The 18,407-nt window shown below is 46.2% G+C and overlaps 1 protein-coding gene across 1 annotated transcript; it reads left to right on the top strand.

Moving 5' to 3' along the window:
• The first annotated feature begins 1,767 nt into the window (after positions 1-1,767).
• Positions 1,768-18,298, top strand: LOC126540556 (uncharacterized). Its single transcript, XM_050187396.3, has 5 exons — positions 1,768-2,703; positions 7,473-7,580; positions 8,552-8,728; positions 9,352-9,459; positions 18,126-18,298. Exons 1-5 carry the CDS (start codon positions 2,617-2,619, stop codon positions 18,213-18,215), a joined length of 570 nt encoding a protein of 189 aa, XP_050043353.1. The 5' UTR covers positions 1,768-2,616; the 3' UTR covers positions 18,216-18,298.
• The last annotated feature ends 109 nt before the right edge of the window (positions 18,299-18,407 follow it).

Raw genomic sequence — 18,407 nt, 5'->3', positions numbered from 1 at the left:
CTATTGGGATTGCCTTGTCGATAGCTGCGGCTACTGCGGCTGCTGCGGCCGAAATCGTGGCTTCTAAAGATGCGGATTGGCGGGACGCAGCGACTGCGTAGTCGACATCGCGCTCTTTCATCGCTGCTGTTGTTTCCGCACGGGAACAATGGCATTCCTCCGCAGTCTCAAGTGCCTGAATCTCACGGCGTCGCGCGGGTTAGTTACTATCTGTAGCAATATGTGTTCAATCGCACAAACAATACCTTGGTGTATCTACGTCGCAGTGTGATGTGGAGTGACAGGTGCTACAGTTACATCATCTCACTGAAAATATTCCGACATTATCACTGTGCCCATATCTCGTACAGTTTCGCCACTGCAGTGGTCTATGTGCCAAGGTCTCCACGCGGAACAAATGCGGCCATGCCTTCACTTCAGACGACCGCGTAAAGCCGTCGAACGTGACAATAACGCTTTCAGTTTGAACCCGGCTATCACCCACTGGCCTATTGGATCTGTAGAGAGAAACACCACCAGCCGGAGAGAGCATCCTCAAAAAGGCCTCAGGAGTGATATTGGTGGATACTCCACGAACAATGCCCTTCATGCATGCGAGAGGTGAAGGTACAATAGCACGAACCGCGATGCTATCAATCACGTGCAATCAAGCAAATCAGTGAGGCACTAAACCGTGGACGACTTACACAAAATACCAGTCTTTCCAAACATCCCACATTCGAGATGTCAAGAAAGTGTTCGGTTATACCCCGCAGCTGCTCCGGGAAAATTTTGAATTCACTCAATCGAATAGATTCACCATCTGTACGAACGAGCGCCACGGGCCATGTGCTCACTCCGTTAAAAAGAAAACACTTCACGGGCACCGACTGAGTGGGGCGGCCAGCCGATCAGGTCGAGAGCTCTGGAAAAGACAGGAAACCGGCATTCACGGTCCTTGAAAATAAAGAAAGGAAACACACCCATAGAAGGAAGGAAGCAGCAGGAGCACTTAAAATGCGGCCAATCCCCTCTCGGTGACTGGACAAGAGGATCACTTGGTTGCCTGGTCAAGCAGGAGTGAGTGAGTTAGAACTTTATTTAGGTCCTGAGGGGAGTGAGTGAGTGAGCGAAAACATTTATTGAGTCTTTCAAGAGTTTCGTGGTTACGAGGTCTCCGTCGTCTCCATCTTCTTGGCGCTGGCGACTTGAGACTTCTCTTCAGCAAGGGTGGGCCCCTATTCCAAGGCTCCACTGAGTCGTGCTGCATCGCTCGCGTGCTGCACTAGGGCCCTTTGGGCCGTGAGCTCGCTGCTGGTGAGCCGACTCTCCCATTGCTCCGCACTCGGGTGTTCGTGTTTGTGGAATGCTTTGTTGCGTTCGCACTCCCAGTTGATGTGGTAGAGTGTAGGTGTGGCACCGCACCAAGGGCAGGTGGCCCTGTATTGTGTCGGAAACATCTTATTGAGCACGTGTAAGTTGGGGAAGGAGTTTGTTTGTAGTCTGCGCCAGCTGGTTGCTTCTTCCTTTGTGAGGGCTTTGTGTGGTGGCGGATACCTAATTCTAGTTCCCCTGTGTAAGTTCAGGGTCTCTACGTATGCCGCGGAGACTCACCTACAGGCTTGCGAGGTCCTGAGGGGAAATCAATCCGGCGGCTCCACCCAAAGTGGTGATGATAATGATGATGATGACCCTTTATTTAATTGCACAAACTCCCTGTGGAGGACAGGCGACGTACCGGGTGGTATTATGATAAAAGAACAAGGGAAAATAATTATATAATCGGAGATGATAAAGAAATCGGTCATAAATGAAATAATAGAGTGTATCAGGAAAGTGCCTTGGAGCGCTGCACTTCCCATTCAACAGCTTCGCATTTACCATTGCCATAAAATCACCTACACTATGAAGGATCGGTGGCAGTGAAGGCTACTGAATGCAAATGGCAGACTCAAAGGGAGAAATTAAATCTGATAATTAAATATTGCTGGACAGTCAGATTACAGATTATCTTACAGATTTTCCCAAATGATCTTTGCTCGATATGCATCACTGTGAAAGGTCCGTAGTCCGCCTTATATGTAAAAAAAAATCGCTCTAGAGAAATGAAAATAAATAAAGATGCGGTAAGAGTATACAGACTTCCTTTATCACTGACGACAGAAGTCGCGTAACTGCAGCATTCGAACTTGCTCCAACGGCACTGTAAACGCACCAGTTGTTTAGATCTCGCTTAGCGTACGTACTGCCAGGGAACCTTGTTTTCGAACCACGCGGCGAACATGGTCTCCGGGATCCGCGCTGCCCGATGTCGGAAGCCAAGCGGCAAGGCGCGTGTTTCCCGAATCTAATGGTAGAGGTCGTTACGAATGTCGCAAATGGTTTAGTTAAATGCGAGACTAATTGAGAAGAGAATATAAAAAACGATGTTTAAGATTGAGAGATAAAGGACTGCAGTATTAACAAATTCAGAAAAAAAAAACTAAGTCGGATTGATTGGACATTAAAAGTAGGCTGAGAGAGAAAAACGATTTAGGAAAGTAACACAATAATACGGTAATTGTTTTGTTTTCCCTAAGAAATCAAAATGCAGTAGAGCCAAGATCCCATAGCTAAAGCCTAGTGACGAGGCTCCAAATGACAACAAGCAAGGCATGTAACATTAGAAGAAGAAGCAGCAGAAGAAGGAACGCTTGCACTGGAGTCATCATGCCCCAGCCTCCGGTAAGTATTTTGGTTAATTTAAAGACTTCCGACTGTTTGATGACAGTTTTCTTAGTTTCGTCTAATGTTCGCTTTCGCACTACCGCTATCTGACGGTATAATTCTTCTGTTAAGCTTTTGCAGAAGTACCTGTAGATACATCTTCTCCTCTGCTGTTAGGGCTAGTTATGTTCTCTTACCCGATAGGCGGCCCGTTAAATAGCATTATCCTTAAATTCAGACATGCAGAGGCAAAGGCGACGGCAGGCGGCGAAGACACCAGCACTCCTCGTAATTTTAAATATAAGTGACTAGGGCGTATTGTATCAATGGTTTATAGTAGATATAACTAGGGCATGTCTTCCAACAGTGTACTACGGGCGCTGTCGGCCATTTAACATCAAACTCCACCTAATTTTGGCCCCAGTTCCTGAGACTGCATTTAGACTACACGGAAATAAATGAAATCTGTTCTACAGCTAAGGTCTTGCTATTCGTAGCCCTTTACGACTTCTTGGTTTCCTTAGGTGATTGATTTTGGTTTGCAGAATGTTTTACTCTATTTGTGTGGAAAGTTATCTTCAAAAAAACTTTTAAAAAAGCTAAAAATTACTCTTAGGACGAATTTCAATGTCGTTAAAGTAATCGACTGGGCCCAGTCTCATAAAAGTATTCGTACAATCAAACTTAGTGTTCATTAGAGCAGAGCGTCCTGTAGGTAATAGTAAAATAAAGGTGCACCGGTCAAGGCAGATCACTAAATAAATCAGGTCCCAGGCACTAAATGAAATGCCAGACTTTAGGTCTGCAGATCGTGTTTACTTTGACACCAAATTTCTGCGCACATCAGTTGATAATATCACAATACGAGGCATACTTTCAAACACAATATGAAGCTGGTAATTTCAGTTACACATCACTACCAAGATGATTTCTTATTGGCTACCTCTATAGCAGGGCGACGAAACTGCAAACTGTTTTTTTTTTATATATAAATCCAAAAATTACATTTTTCCGAGATAGTAGTTAAAGATAAGAAATGGGTCCAGTGTGACATAAGTTAAAGCTAAACGTTGATTGCATCCTACACTACTGAAGAAGGCTTAACTGTTTTAATTATACAACAGCAGATCTCTCTACGAAAATTGTTCACAAAGCCTTAATGGCACAAAAAAATAGCAGGAACCTTTTGTGCTACCTGCAGCAGAATAGTTTAACGATTCTACTCCAAAGACTCTTCTTGTGACGATCGGTTGGAGCCGCGCTCCGTCCGCATTACCAACGACGTCAGCCGGCCGTGAAGGGTGGAGGACAAGAGTGGCATATGCTCGAGCGAAAGGAATGGCAAGGTTAATTAATTTGCTGGGGTATTGTGTGCGAGAACCACACCATGATTGCGAGGACCGCCGTTACGAAATACGAGGTACACCGTAGCGAACTAATTTTGACCACCTGCAGTTCTGTAATGTGCACCACAAGTATAACTGCACTGACGTCATGCATTTCGCCCCCATCGAAATGCGGCCGTTGGGACCGCGGGATCAAGCCCACAACCTCGAGCTTAGGAGCTCAACGACATGGCCACTGAATTATTCGCGGCGGGTAACTGATACGCTATACTAGCCCTGATATTGAATTTAGTATCCTTATCTATTTTTTTGCTTTTTTTGCATTTGACTACCGATTAAGTAACGGGCATTCCAACATGCGTAATATCACGTACTTGAAAGGCAAAATGATGTGTCTTTTGTTTTAAGTGCTTGAAACTGTATATGCCTGTGCGCTTCAACGCCTGTGCGCTGTCACACCAGATGGCGTTGCCGTCCTCATCGAAAGCATGGACTGCATGCTTCAAAACCATTGAACCAGTTCCAGATGTGCTCAAAGAAACCATAAACACCGAAATTGTTCGGAGTCCCCTCCGGGACAAGTTGGAGACAAAAACGGTCACGCGCGCGCGCACGCACTTGTTGCTGGTAAATCGGTGGTTTCACCAGCGCACAGCTCTAGATGAGAAACTGCAGCGAGGGAAGCGCACGAGGGTGCGACGAGTGGGTCTTCCTTTCGTCGTGCTAGCCTCCTGCGTGACCGAAGGCGGTGCTGCGAACGGCACTCAGGTGACGTCACTCTAAGGGACCCGCCGTTGTCGCCAGCTGCGCATGCGGCTAGACTAGCTTCCTTTTCTTGCGTTTTCTTGCGCTCTCCAATTACTGTTGGTATTTTATTTCTAGTTTTGTTTATATAAGTGACAGCAGTAAGAATACAACAAACGTTGTACATTTAATGTATGTGCTATATATATATATATGCCCGATGTGATACAGTGGCTACGGCGTTGCGCTGCTAAGCTCGTACGACGTGCCTCATAATCACATGGAGGTTTTGGGATGGAAAATTTCAGAAAAGAAGCACGATCGCAGGACTCATTCACAATATTTTAGATGAATACAAATTTTAAATTTCACTCACAATTCTACTCATTCGGTGTTGCATATATCAATCATTTTCTGAACAAAAAATCTAATGTTTTCAGTGACAAGTGCTTTACCCGCAACATCAATTGCATCACACTCATGTTTCGCAATCGTCAGGCATGCTTTACACTATTTTCTTCTAAGTAAATTTCCCGACCACTTCCTAATAAAAAAAAAAGATACATTGTTTGTTTAGGTTAGCATAGGACTATTTCTCTTCATCGCACTTTCAGACTACCGGAGACCATTCGGAAACATCACTTATCAGCGTATAAATAAAGAAAAGATACAGTCATAAGAAGAAGCAAATACAGGACCGCCTGTGAACATTTTATTGCGCCTTTGTACGTCTATCTCTAGTACGTGGTAGCGTCTCTGTTTCACACGGAGAAGTAAATGTTTGGATTCCCAATGCATAAAAGTCTTCCTTTTTTAGACTAGAAGAAACATTATAAATAGACAATTTCACTAGTTAGGGCAAATGTATTTTGCCTTTGCTTCTGCTGATTACATGTGCATGCGAAGCAAAAAGTTATTTTGTCTCGTTGCTTTCTTTTAATCTGCACGAAGGAATTATCACTGTGACACTGTGGTATTCGTACTAATTATTGTATTACAAATTTTGGATGTTATGCTTCTTTATCGTAGTGTTAAATGAGTAAATTATTCAATTAAATACTACTGTTATAATTTTCTTTAAACAAGAGGACACCGCAAACAAACTTTCTTTAAACCAACTTTCTTCAAACGTAAGTGAAAACAGAGCCTACCAACTTTTCTAAAACTTTCTTGTAACAAACTTTCCTCAAATTAAAGTAAGAACAGAGCGTACCAACTTTCTTTAACCTTTTTTTCATTGAACTTTCTTCAAACGAAAGTAAATACAGAGCCTACTAACTTTCTTGTAACGTTAATAGGAAGTAAAAGTACATAGGATATTGATAAAGTTGATAGAAAGTTGGAAAGAATTTTAAAGAAAGTAAGGATGCATCTTTGTATAAGCGCCCCTCCCCCCCCCCCCCCCCCTCCGCCCTACCTACCCCTTTCTTTTCCTAGTGTGTTTGACGCTCCAGCTACTTATTCGGTCAAATACTAGCCATCCTGGTCTTCTCAACCTTATTATTTTAGTTATAAACACGTATTACGCGGTTACAGAACAAGATATATTTAAAACGGTGACCTAAGCAAAGGTTGTCACCTGTTTTTACAGCGCTAATTCTCATCGCTGGACGAATCTCGTCCGGGAAATGTGCTCGCTACCTATTGCAGGAACAAGGAGAAAAAAGTTTACGCTGTGCCGATCAAATTGCAGGGGCGAGCTGTGTCCCGATGGGACTAATTAAGTTGAATTAAAATTAATATGCCAAGATCAGCACAGCATCGCAAGACTACGTGCTTTCTTTTGCCCACTAATTTTGCCCACCCTGCTATCAGATGTTCCAGGCCGCATTTTAGGTCAATGCTGCAAACGCAGTCTGTGCGTAAACGCACCGCAGCGACCACCTCGTTTCCTAAGAATGGCGTCAAGCGTCTTTCCTGGCATGCTTAACGTTTTGGGCAGCAACAAAATTGGCATGCCTGTGGCCAACAACGCAGGCAACCGAACACGCAATGTGCACTGGACAGACAAACGCAGTAGTACAATATTACAGCGCAGACGCAGTAGCTGAAGGCTAAATGCTGCAGTTCATCGTCCATGAAAGGGCTGACAAATCATTCTGAGTGCGCCGCGACAGCGGAACAGCAAGAGCGAGTAACCAACGCTGTACCTGCACGTGTCCTCACTGAAGACTATAGCAGACGACGCCAGGAGTAATCGAAATTAAGCGTGGTGACGACGGCGACTCCACTTGATTTCGCAGGAAATAGTGTCCTGGAACATTCCGTATGTACAGTCCTACAAACCTGCGGACTCGCATTTAAAAAACTCGAGCAGAGCAGGTCCGTCGACTGCGCCAAGTTGCCGTCACGTAGCGAGCGCGCGCGCGCGGCACGGCAGAAGAGTCCCTCCTCTGACGTCACGAGCCAGAGGGCGCCACTCAGAGATCTCCGGGTTAGCAGCACACAAACACGAGTTCCGAGTGGTTTTCGACCAAATTATCGTCGTATCAGAAGGCTGGATTTCCCACAGAACGACTCTTAAGAAGGGCTGTGATGTTTATGTAGTTCGCGCACTGCTGGAAACCTTTACTGATACTGATGCTGTTCCAAACACTGTTAGTCGTCCTTTGTGTAAGGCCGCACAAGCCATCGCTATCACAGTTTCGCATTTTGGGTGAAGCTGAATACATATCTTTCAAATGCTCCTCTTCCCAGGTTGCTAGTCCCATCCAACCGACGGACATTCAGCTGACAGGGGCGCCATTTATATTCAGCACGAAATACATACAGACCGCCAGCGGGGCACTCAATCTCGTAGAAACGGTGAGTAAGCGGATACACTGACGACGTTACCCCAAAGTGTGTTGTTCCAGCTCTGTAGAGTCCCGTCGGCATTCATTACAGAGTACCTATTTCTTCAATCCAAAGACATACAGTAGGATAACAAGCAGGGGACCACTTGTTCAGAAGCACGGGGAAAAATGAGAACAAAGACACATAAGATTATCGTACTCCCAAATGCACCTAAACCACGAATAACAGGCCGGAAGGCAAGACAAGGCAAGGCAGGGTATAGGACAGGACGGCGCAGGAAAGACCAGGCCAGGCCAGGCAGGCAGGCAGGCGGAGAGGCAGTGAAAGTTCACGACATGATCCCGTAGTTGTCGCGTCATGCTGAGACAGAAATCGAATCGGGAATCGAGCCGTAGCCGCAGCTCGAATGGTATAAGCACAACACGCATCATGCGGAGTGTCAGGGGCCGGTTCCCACCGGCAGCAAGCTGTTCCTTTCACTTCCCTTTGTATTTACTAAAAATATGAAGTTTATCGCGAATTCAACCCTTATGTATTATTAATGTTGCTGTAATCGAAAACTGGAGACCTCCGGTGCCGCATATGGTTATTTCTAATAGTAAAGAAGTAACAGTTAGGAAGAGTTAGCAAATGAAGCTGCTACTATGTTTTTTTATGGATATTCAAGAGTACACATCGGCAGTTGCCAGAAGTGCAGGCAGTGCCACACTGGATCTGCTCGACAAAGCCTGCAGTCCCCGTCAGCATCACGCTCGCATCTGGCTCTTTCGTGACCGTGCAAGTCCATCATCGAAGTCTTGCACTTTAATTTCCTCTTTCCTTCATTAGGAATATGAAGCGTATCGCGAATTCAACCCTTCATATATAGACAATTCCACATTTCAATAACAAGCACGCAAGTGCATCTAGCTACAGCTTTCATGGATTCATAGTCTGTTTACTTCTCATGGCCTGCGGCGACGTTTGTGCTTTGGGCGCAGTGCCTGGCGGTGGTGCTGTTCCACTCGCTCTGCTCTCACTCCGAGGAGAGCCTGTCCGAGGCGCTGTTCATGGTGTCGTTCACCTACTCCATCGCTGGCATCTACCTGCTCCTGAACGGCACCTGCAACCAGACGCAGCAGCCTGCTGGCTCGTCCAGGCAGCCATCGACTCTGATTGTACGTGAATATATTGCTATACGCGTTGATGCTAGGTCTGTTCACCGACGTTATGTTGCTGTCGTGAACGATGTTACAAGGACAAATGGAAATTGATGTGAACCGAAGGCTGATGCGGTTTTTGTCAAATTTGAGAAGTGCAGCGTGGCGCTGGGACCTAGGCACGGTTGCTGATATATCGCTGGAGTCCTTCAACTTCACTGAGCTCCAGTCCAGTCAATGTTATCTGCGCGGAGGTGGCAAGCAAGCCTCAAGTGTAGTAGTCTGAAAAATACGTAATGTAATGAAAGCGGATAAAATAATGAGGGTAGCTAGGCAGGTGCTTGGATGTGACTGAGATGAAGGAAAATGTAACTTGAAAACAGTGCTCCAATCGCGACGTGTCAGGAACGATGTTAAGTGCTTCGTTTCCAGCCGATGGCCATTCGTTAGCACTTTTTGCGCACGCTAGACAGCAACCGTGACTATTAACAAACTTCCAAGGGTCTCCTCGATCGTTGCAACATTGTGAGAAACTTTTCCGTATCTGTGCCAAACGGAAGAAGCCACTCCAAGAGAACACTTGTGTATTAGGACAAGCTTATTTAGGACGTATATACTCATACTGAGACTATTCTGTGCAGCTGATACAGCTACTCGTCTTCCACTGTGCCGGCAGCATCGCCTTCCTTGCGTGTGGTTGCTACGTCCTCACCCGGCATTTTGGTGTTGCCAGGGCCATCGTTGCAGGCGTGAGTGCACATTAATCTTCGCCTACCCGCCGTGGTTGCTCAGTGGCTATATGGTGTTGGGCTGCTGAGCACGAGGTCGCGGGATCGAATCCCGGCCACGGCGGCCGCATTTCGATGGGGGCGAAATGCGAAAACACCCGTGTGCTTAGATTTAGGTGCACGTTAAAGAACCCCAGGTGGTCGAAATTTCCGGAGTCCTCCACTACGGCGTGCCTCATAATCAGAAAGTGGTTTTGGCACGTAAAACCCCATAATTTTTTTTATCTTCGCCAAACATACCGAATGAGAGAGGGAAAACAAAAATTCCGGCTATGCGTTGCACGACTCGAGCTTTCGCTGAATTCCAGCCTACGCGAAGGAAGCTAGAAAAACAAAAACAAAAAAATAAAGGCAAAGAAGACGTGGACAAAAAGAACCGATACGACGCTAAACCCGTATTCACAAAAATCGCTTACGCTAGAATTGTTCGTAAGAGCGTAAGAGCAAATTGTAAGAGCGCAACATCGAATTGTGATGCCGAACATATGAATAGCGTACACGGCCTGCCTACTGCAAAGACCACTTACTAATTACGAGAACCGTTGTGAATTCGGCCCCTGGTTTCCTTCCTATTGATTTGCATTCATCAAAATACGAAACTAGCTGAACGAGGCACACATATAAAAATTCTACGGGACCAGGCCTGACCCTGGGAATACAATTGCATGCCCTGTCACCCTGTGCACGCATATTATTGCTCATAATCTCGTAAATTACTGTCATGAACATGTATACATACAATCCCGTTACTATTGCGCTAGTGGTGATAGCGCACCATTCACATCTTATTGCTACACGGGTCACGTAGTTTTTCCTGGCCAGGCTTTTGCTGCGCCGCCAATCGCGTTCTGGACGCTTCATAGTTGCTTCATTCGAGACTGCTTTATGTGTTGCTGTTGTAGAAGCAGCCAGGATACTTACGAGCCAGAAGTACTGCATAGCGATTCTACTGCAGATTTAATCGGAAGGTGTCTTGTTTTCAGCCGCTGGTCTTTCTAACCAATACCTACCCGCGCAAACTGATAAGGCGATACTCGGGTGGCAGCCACGTTTGCTCGATAGCTGGTGCGGTTTTCAGCTACAACTTGGTGTAACGCATTAGGGGCCCTGTAAGGTAAAACTATTCCAATTTGTTTTATTCCAACCTCGTAACGTGAAATTTACGTAAGCACTGACACAAGCACTCGGCGGTAACCGCAGCATTCTTTGAAGAGCCCGATCAAACGCTTTGTCTATGTGAGGTCACTTTTCCTTGCTTTCAAAGCGAATGACATTGGCTGCATTGCGTGGTTTTCTTTTTCCATGTGACTGACAAGAGGCAAGGAACACGCAGGAATGGAGAGGGTTTCAGTGGGGCCGAGCTAGCGCAGTGAAACAAGATAGCCGGTTGAGGAGGGTGGTGCCGGCCTCTGCGATTGGTCCGCTTCCCCTTGCTTATATTGCGGTGGCTGGCCGGAAATCGAGGCGGTATGCAACGATAAAAAATAACGTACAGCGTGAAGAACAAGGACTGTGACAGACGACATACACAGCGCTGATACACATACACAGCCAAGCACTGCCAAGCAAAAATCTTTATACTACGCAAATAAATTCATGCTCTCCAGAGGCTCCAAGTAATCAGTGCCTGAGCGATCGGCGAGCAGCCATTTTCTAGTCCTTTCCGAATGGGGCAGGCTCTAGCTATTCAGGAAAAAAATCTGTTTTGTTCGGCATATTACCGCATCTTTAACACGTACACGTCACATTGAAGCGGAGAGTTCTCGCGATTTTCTGGTGTCGCGTGACAGGCAGAGGAAGCGGGCGGAGTCCGAAAGCTTTTGGCGGAGCGCTAATGGTGCAAGAAGGAGTCGAATGCAAAATAATTATTTTTCATTGTTTCGGCATAATCTTGCATAATCATTCTGCACCTCCTATGATATGGGGAGCTTTCACGGTTTTCATGACATCGCGTGACACACAGGCGAAGTGAGGGTGGCTTGAACCTTTTTCGACCAATTTTGGAGGGCTGATTGCAGAATTTGATCGAAACAGTTTGGAATAACTTTATGTTATAGCGCCAAGCTTCAGTATTCAGTAAGGTCACTGTACCAAATATGTTGACGTGAAAGGTCTTTCAATTCGGTCAAGGAGGTCGCTTACTAAAACCGCATATACCGAAAACGTGTTATGGTATTAACGTTGTTTAGTGAAAATGCGCTATTGGCAACTCCAGAATCCGTTACTTGTGCTGGCAACACTGTCCAAATAAACAAGTATGTCTATGACATCCAGGCTCACGGTGGCTCTTTCGCTTGGTGCTGCGCTGACGCATTTCTCGTTCGTGGCGTTGAATCGAGGTGTTACGTCGAAGCCGGAAGAGTGCTTGTTGCCGATTAGCTTATTCAGATCGGTCTCAAAGATTTCAGCGTCGAAACCTCGGATATAGTTGCGCTGTGCGTGCCATCGTCCGTCCGGCCCAGCGAGCAGCATGAATTTTTTTGTTTCAAGACAAAGAGCCTTTCATGCGAGCCGGATTTTTTTTTAAAGGAGGTGTTTGTGCGTAGCGGGCCTCCGAAAGGCGCAAACACTTGTTTGCAGTGTTCCACTGGTACAGGTACAAAACTTGACTGTTTTTGAACTTCATAGGCAACCTCGCACTACGACTCGTGTCGTACTGTACCACATATAGCATTTCACGCTGTATAGGCCGTAACGTCTGCATTGCTTTCAGAAGCTAAAGACGTATATTCTGCACTGAGGCTAAAAACTGTAACGTTAGCTGGTCAGTGTGCCTTGGAATAAAAACTCATGAGTCCCGTTTGCGAGTCCGGACCACACCTTTCTTTTTATAGTTGGGTTGGCTGATACGTGTGATAAGGTAGACTGCGTCCGATGACTGGTGCTTGTTCATGCTTGCAGCCCGCTGTGTCCGAGGTAGGGCTCGGGCTTCCGAACACAGCAGACACCCGACACCCGTAGAAATTCTTAAACCCTAGCGAAACGCGGGAAGTGAATAACAGCCACTCAGACCAAGTTGGAGTTTCTTCCAAGAGGTTTGCAAAATTTATCGAAGGTTTTCTTTTGAGCTCTTGTATTAGCGTAAATGCGTGACTTGGAAACGAACTGAACCAATCGCAATGGAATCTAGGTGTGTGCACAGCGTCGGAAAGCAAAATAGCGGTGCTGTGCGCCGGTCGAACGCTCCAAAGCTGGAACGAGCGCTGTTTGCTGTTCCTTCTAAATTTCTTGCCAGCAAATAAACTGACAAATAACCGCATTGAATGAAAAAAAAAAAACAGCATCTTCTGCTTGCACCGCGTTAACTAAAGCATACTGTGAAAAAGACATGTCGTCTCGCGGCAGAGCATGTGCCATGATCAGCTTCAGACCTTCCGAGGTGGTTATCATTCCTGCGACCATGCCTGCAGACAAAAGTACACTTGCGAGAATATTCCTGCTGCTTAAAGCATTACTAACACTAATGCTGGTGCAAAAAGCTGTAAAAGTACACTATAATTTATGAAAGCGCCCGCCTCGACAAAGGACACTCGGCGATTTAAAGCGCCAGAGAGACATTGAAAGCAATGTTTTGCTCGCCAGAAAGAAACAAGTCCCGAGTAAAATGTTTCTAACACACCAATATAGTATCAGTCGTCACCGTTTCCCAATACGAAGTTTCTTGTCCGTGTCGCCCTCCGATACGCGTCGTCTGCTTCTTTCGCGGAAAGATGAAATCATACCTTGCTGTCTGTCCGCCGCGATGACACGCATAATGACATAATGGTACACAACAAGTATCGCGACATCCGTATTTTTTATTTTCGGGCTTGTGCGCGCCGGCATCACGACGATTAGAGAACTACGAGGCATTCAGCGCATGCCGTGATATGAGGCCCACTTTCGCTTCAAGCTTGAACCTGGATGAGCTGTTTCTCGGCGCGGCCGCTAGGGGGCAAGCATTTAGTTGGAGTCGCCAATTGCTCAATCGCCGTCGCGGCGCTAAATAGTCTCCAGCTCATCGCTCGGCGTCTGTCGATCCGAGCGAGAGTGCTCGCGTTTGGGAGATTAACTTACTCAGCCATAATAGTTATAATGCATCAAGCTCATAGTAGTGCTGATCAGGGCTTATAAGGCCTACCATAGCACACCATCTTGAAGAAATGTCACGCTTGCTCGGCTATGGCGCCCCGCGTTCGGCACGTAGCGCCCAGAAATGGTAGGTGGTGGTAACAAGTTTATTGAGATTCTGCTCTGTTACGATCTGGCAGGCCCGAGTCAAAGGATGGCCCCTCACGAGGAGCGACCCTTTCGGGGACGAGACTCGGGCAGCAAGCCAGAGGGATGACAATTCGCACCCACCCCCTTTGACCACTGCGGGCGAATTATACGAATACGGATCGAGCATGTTTGCAAGATTACCCCGCCGTGGTTGCTTACTGGCTATGGTGTTGGGCTGCTAAGAATGGAGGTCACGGGATCGAATCGCGGCCACCGCGCCCGCATTTCAATGGGGGCGAAATGCGAAAACACCCGCGTACTTAGATTTAGGTGCACGTTAATGTTCCCCAGGTGGTATAAATTTCCGGAGTCCCCCACTACGGCATGCCTCATAATCGGAAAGTGGTTGCGGCACGTAAAACAATTTAATTTATTCATTGCAAGATTTAGACCATAGGAACTCACTATAGATGTGTCATGAGTTAGGCACGTAAGATTTGTAATGCATGAATAAGCGCCATGCGCTTTACTTTGGTATCATAGTGTATAGAAGGAAGAACCCATTACTCAATCATGCATGTGTCGCATCGCGCCACGCATGAACCAATAGAAGATAAGTTTAGCCTCACGCGCACCGTTCAGGGCGGTGTCTAGCTTGGAAGTCCGTTTGTCCATCAGAGCAGGAGTGGTCGCGTTTGTCAGAGCTCACTCAGCCATTGTAGCTATAACTTAAGAAGCAGAAACTGGTGATCATCAGGAGTCATACGGCCTACAACTGCGGTATGTGTTGCACAAATGCCACGTTCGCTCGGCTATGGCGTTCCTGCGTTCAACACCTATGGCCCAGAAATGCTCTGAACAGACTCGGGCAGCAAGAAATAGGGATATGCAAGGTCTCCGACCACGGTGGAACGAGCCCGTCGCCATAAGGAACGGAAGCGCAGGCGATTGGGGCAAGCACAAGGACCCCAACTATATGGACGAGTGTGGTGGGCTCGAGCGGCTCAGGGACGTCTCGGGCGCCACCAGTATAGGGGCGGTCATTTCTGTACCCTAGCGCCCAAGCACCGTCTGCAAAACAAACAGGCCCACTGCGAATAGGTGCGCGAGCGCGATAGCAAAATTAGACCGTAAGACCCCCAATAGCTGTAACAAGAGGGATGCATGTAAGTTTTCTAATGTGTGAAAAAATTTTAAGCTGTTTATTTGGTTGCATCATTTCTGTAGCCATAGTGCCCATGCACCATCTCCAGAACGTGCAAGACGTTTCATGTACCTTACTGCGGTTCCACGCCTGATACTCATTCGAACTTTTGTCTTTTCCGCATAGTGAACTGGGTTTTGCTTTACTTTCTATTAAATTTCACGTGCATTATGTCGCATTTTGCTGGTTTATCGGATCGTCCTGATAAATCGCGAACAATCTGAAAAAACAAATGGCAGACTATGCTGAACAAATTTAACTGTTTGTACGACTTTTAAGGCTGGTAGGTTTCAGACATGCTATCTTTTATTTTTACTTTTACCCGACTTTTAGTAAATATCGCTTGTCGCATATACCGCAAATCTGCTCCTACAGCCGGAAAACTTGAAGGTGACACTGTTCTTTAGTAAAAATCGTCTTGATCACTTAGCTAGAAATTCAGCTAACTAATTCTTTACTGTGGAGGCACAAGTTGGAATTGCGGAATTGAAGTCATACCGTACTGAATTCATGCTCGTTTAGCACAAATCCTAAGAGTTCGCGGCATTTCCACGATACCTATCTGTTAACATGTGCTCAAAAATACACTGACGTTGCCATTGATTTTTCCCTGCAATGCGCTATAGAAACATTTTCTTCCAAAATATTTAGTGGAATAAAAATGCCTTTCATAGCCCATTTTAAGAGCGCATATCTCAAAATTTGTGCCAATCTCAGCATTTCTGCTATATGGGCCTCACCTCTAGTGTTCACCTCGCGTCTTCAATCCCACCATCGCAAGGTACGTCCTAAAGTATGTAATTAAGAGTATCGACAGGACGACACGTAAACTCTGTAATTCAATATCGCTACTCGTTAGTCAACTAACACACGGCGGTGGCTTTATAGGTTTGGAATGACGCGATCCGAATTTAATTGAATTCTGGGTTTTTACGTGCAAAAACCACGATTTCGTCATGAGGCACGCCGTAGTGAGGGACTCCGGATTAATTTTGACAACCAGGGGATTTTTAACGCGCCCCCTAGTGCATGGAACAGGGGCGTTTCTGAATTTCGCCCTCAACGAAATGCGGCCTTCGCTGCCAAAATTTGATGCCACGACCTTGTGCTTAGCAGCGCAACACCATAGCCGCTAAACCACCGCGACGGACATGATGCAATACGAGCCATAGGGCTCAAGGAAAGGTGCGTAGCATTCGTCTCGTGTCCTTGTGCCTTGGCGTTCTTACGAAATTTTGTTGGGGATGGTATCTCCCTGCGTCTTGAAATCACACAGCTGAAGCGGAGCGTACTCGGTGCTTCTCACGGTAATCGTCTCGGTCGTCGGCATATTACCTGAGTGAAAGCGGTTTCCGATTGTCGTCTTCACCCACTAGTAAGAGTGTACGAACAGAAGTTTTCCTGAATAAATCGAACGCAAGTCGAATCGTGCCAGACAAGAATCGAATACGAATCGAATGTCGAACGCTCTTCTAATATTGCTTGAATAATGAAGTCTCATCACTACCCTTAACATACAACGATATTTACAACCTAGTAGATTCACAACGCTAACACGTATCTGTCATTACATTCTACATTATGAAGCGATGTATATTAAAAGCAGAAATTCTGCATTAGGAGCAAATGAAGTACATATTCGCATGCTCAGCACATGTTGGTGAGTGCGAAAGCATCGATTTAAAGGGAACAATCAAGAGATGTCTGAAGTGATGTAATGTCTGCCTAACGTTTCAGGTTTTATGTCTACTCAATCGCCAGCCGGGATGGAAATTATCGCGCTTTTACTCCCACGTTACGCTTGAATGCGCGCAATTGGCATTATGGAAATATTCCAAATATATGCGAACTACAACTCTCAGTCAGGTCGATATCGCTAAGCTGAACATGTCTACCATTTGCCCTCATCTGACATATGAATCCAACATTTCTGGTCAATACCCAGCCTGGAAACAAGCATGCAAACACAGCGGCGCAGTTTTCGCCTTCAGCAAAGTACGTCACCAAGGTGCACACTTATTCATTTCGTTTGTGTGGCCTTTCAGTGCTTGTACGGGGCATAAAGATTGTGGTTTTGATAAAGGACTCTGGGATATATAGAGTGCCTCGTGGCCCGTGCGGCATCATTCGATCCACGCTGTTTATCCGAAGTGCATGTGGCTGAAACTACGTTAATGAAGATTAATTTCGCTCTTCTGAAACAAGATACATTTCTTGTTCTACAAAGCGAAGCTCAACGCTTCTTCGTAGCAATGTAATGGCACGCCCCAACTTGTATAATGTTCAATCAATGATGGCATTTCCAGGCTGGGGCATTTAGTATGGATTTCTTTTTTCTTTATTAAGACTCCAACCGGTGGTGAAGCTTTGCGTGTGCAAGCGAAACAAAAGGCAGTCCGCAACCAGGCATGAAAATGCCAGGCAGATGGTAGGCAGCGTCCGAAACGCATCGGGCATTTTCTCGCCGATCACTGCCTCCACACGCTGCTGTATGCTGTGGCACTTGTAAGCTGATACCAACAAGCATTTCTAAATCTGCGCTTGATCAGTTATGGTTTTGACGCTGCTTGTTCGATGTATTATAGAAAAGTACCGTTCTACGTGCATTACACCTCGTTCAAAGTGCTTTATACAAGCTACGGTGACTGCAGCACGGCAAAACTACGGCCTCCAAGAACGTTCCACGCTTTCACAGTTCAAAAAACCAAAACAACGGCGGCAACCGAAAACGGCGTGAAACCGCGATCTTTGTGGCCACGCAGATCTCTTGTGTGCCCAGATAGTCGCCTGGGTGCTATGAAGTTAAGAAAACTGTTTGCATGCAGCTATTTTTTTTTTATCACACGAGGCGGTCATGCCGTGAGCAAAACCCGCAGTACATATAGATATATTCTGCAAGGTTGTGTTCATTTGGACATACTGTATACGGCTTCTTAGAATGTTCCCAAGAACAATAATAAGAAGTATAGTTACATTTGCTTTTCCCATCTTCATCGTAGTGAGACGTAATATCTTTCCCCGTGTACCGTGCATTAGGTTCACGTTAAAGAACTTCAGTTGGTCAAAATGAATCCGGAGTCCCCCTACGGCGTGCCTCACGGTCATGTGTCGCTTTTGGCACGTAAAACCCAGGAATTTGATTTTGATTTCATACAGCTTTCATTGCTAAGACAGCTTGCAATTCGGAGACCAGTGACCGCGCATTTGCCGCCTTTTGCCGCAGACGGTGTCCGTGGTGCAGGCGTGCGTACACCTCTCGCACGCCCTATACATCTACAGGGGCGACTTCCAACGATGGCTCGACAGCGTGTGAGCTCGCCCTCGACACCTAGCTGCGGTCGACCGCCGCCTAATCGAAGCTGGGCTTTCACCTGCCAAGCTGAATTTTCCACACGCACTACGCTCAATGCCGCTTGATAATCGCTTCCCTCTGTATATATGTGTTATCTAGAATGTATATGTGTTAACACCTTAGTTGTCGCATAATTAACTTCTAGACGCCGTA

Source organism: Dermacentor andersoni, chromosome 2 (assembly GCF_023375885.2).
Source record: "Dermacentor andersoni chromosome 2, qqDerAnde1_hic_scaffold, whole genome shotgun sequence".
In the NCBI taxonomy this organism is placed as follows: domain Eukaryota; kingdom Metazoa; phylum Arthropoda; class Arachnida; order Ixodida; family Ixodidae; genus Dermacentor; species Dermacentor andersoni.
Note: the sequence above shows the minus strand (reverse complement) of the source record. Positions and strands in the feature narration are given on the sequence as shown.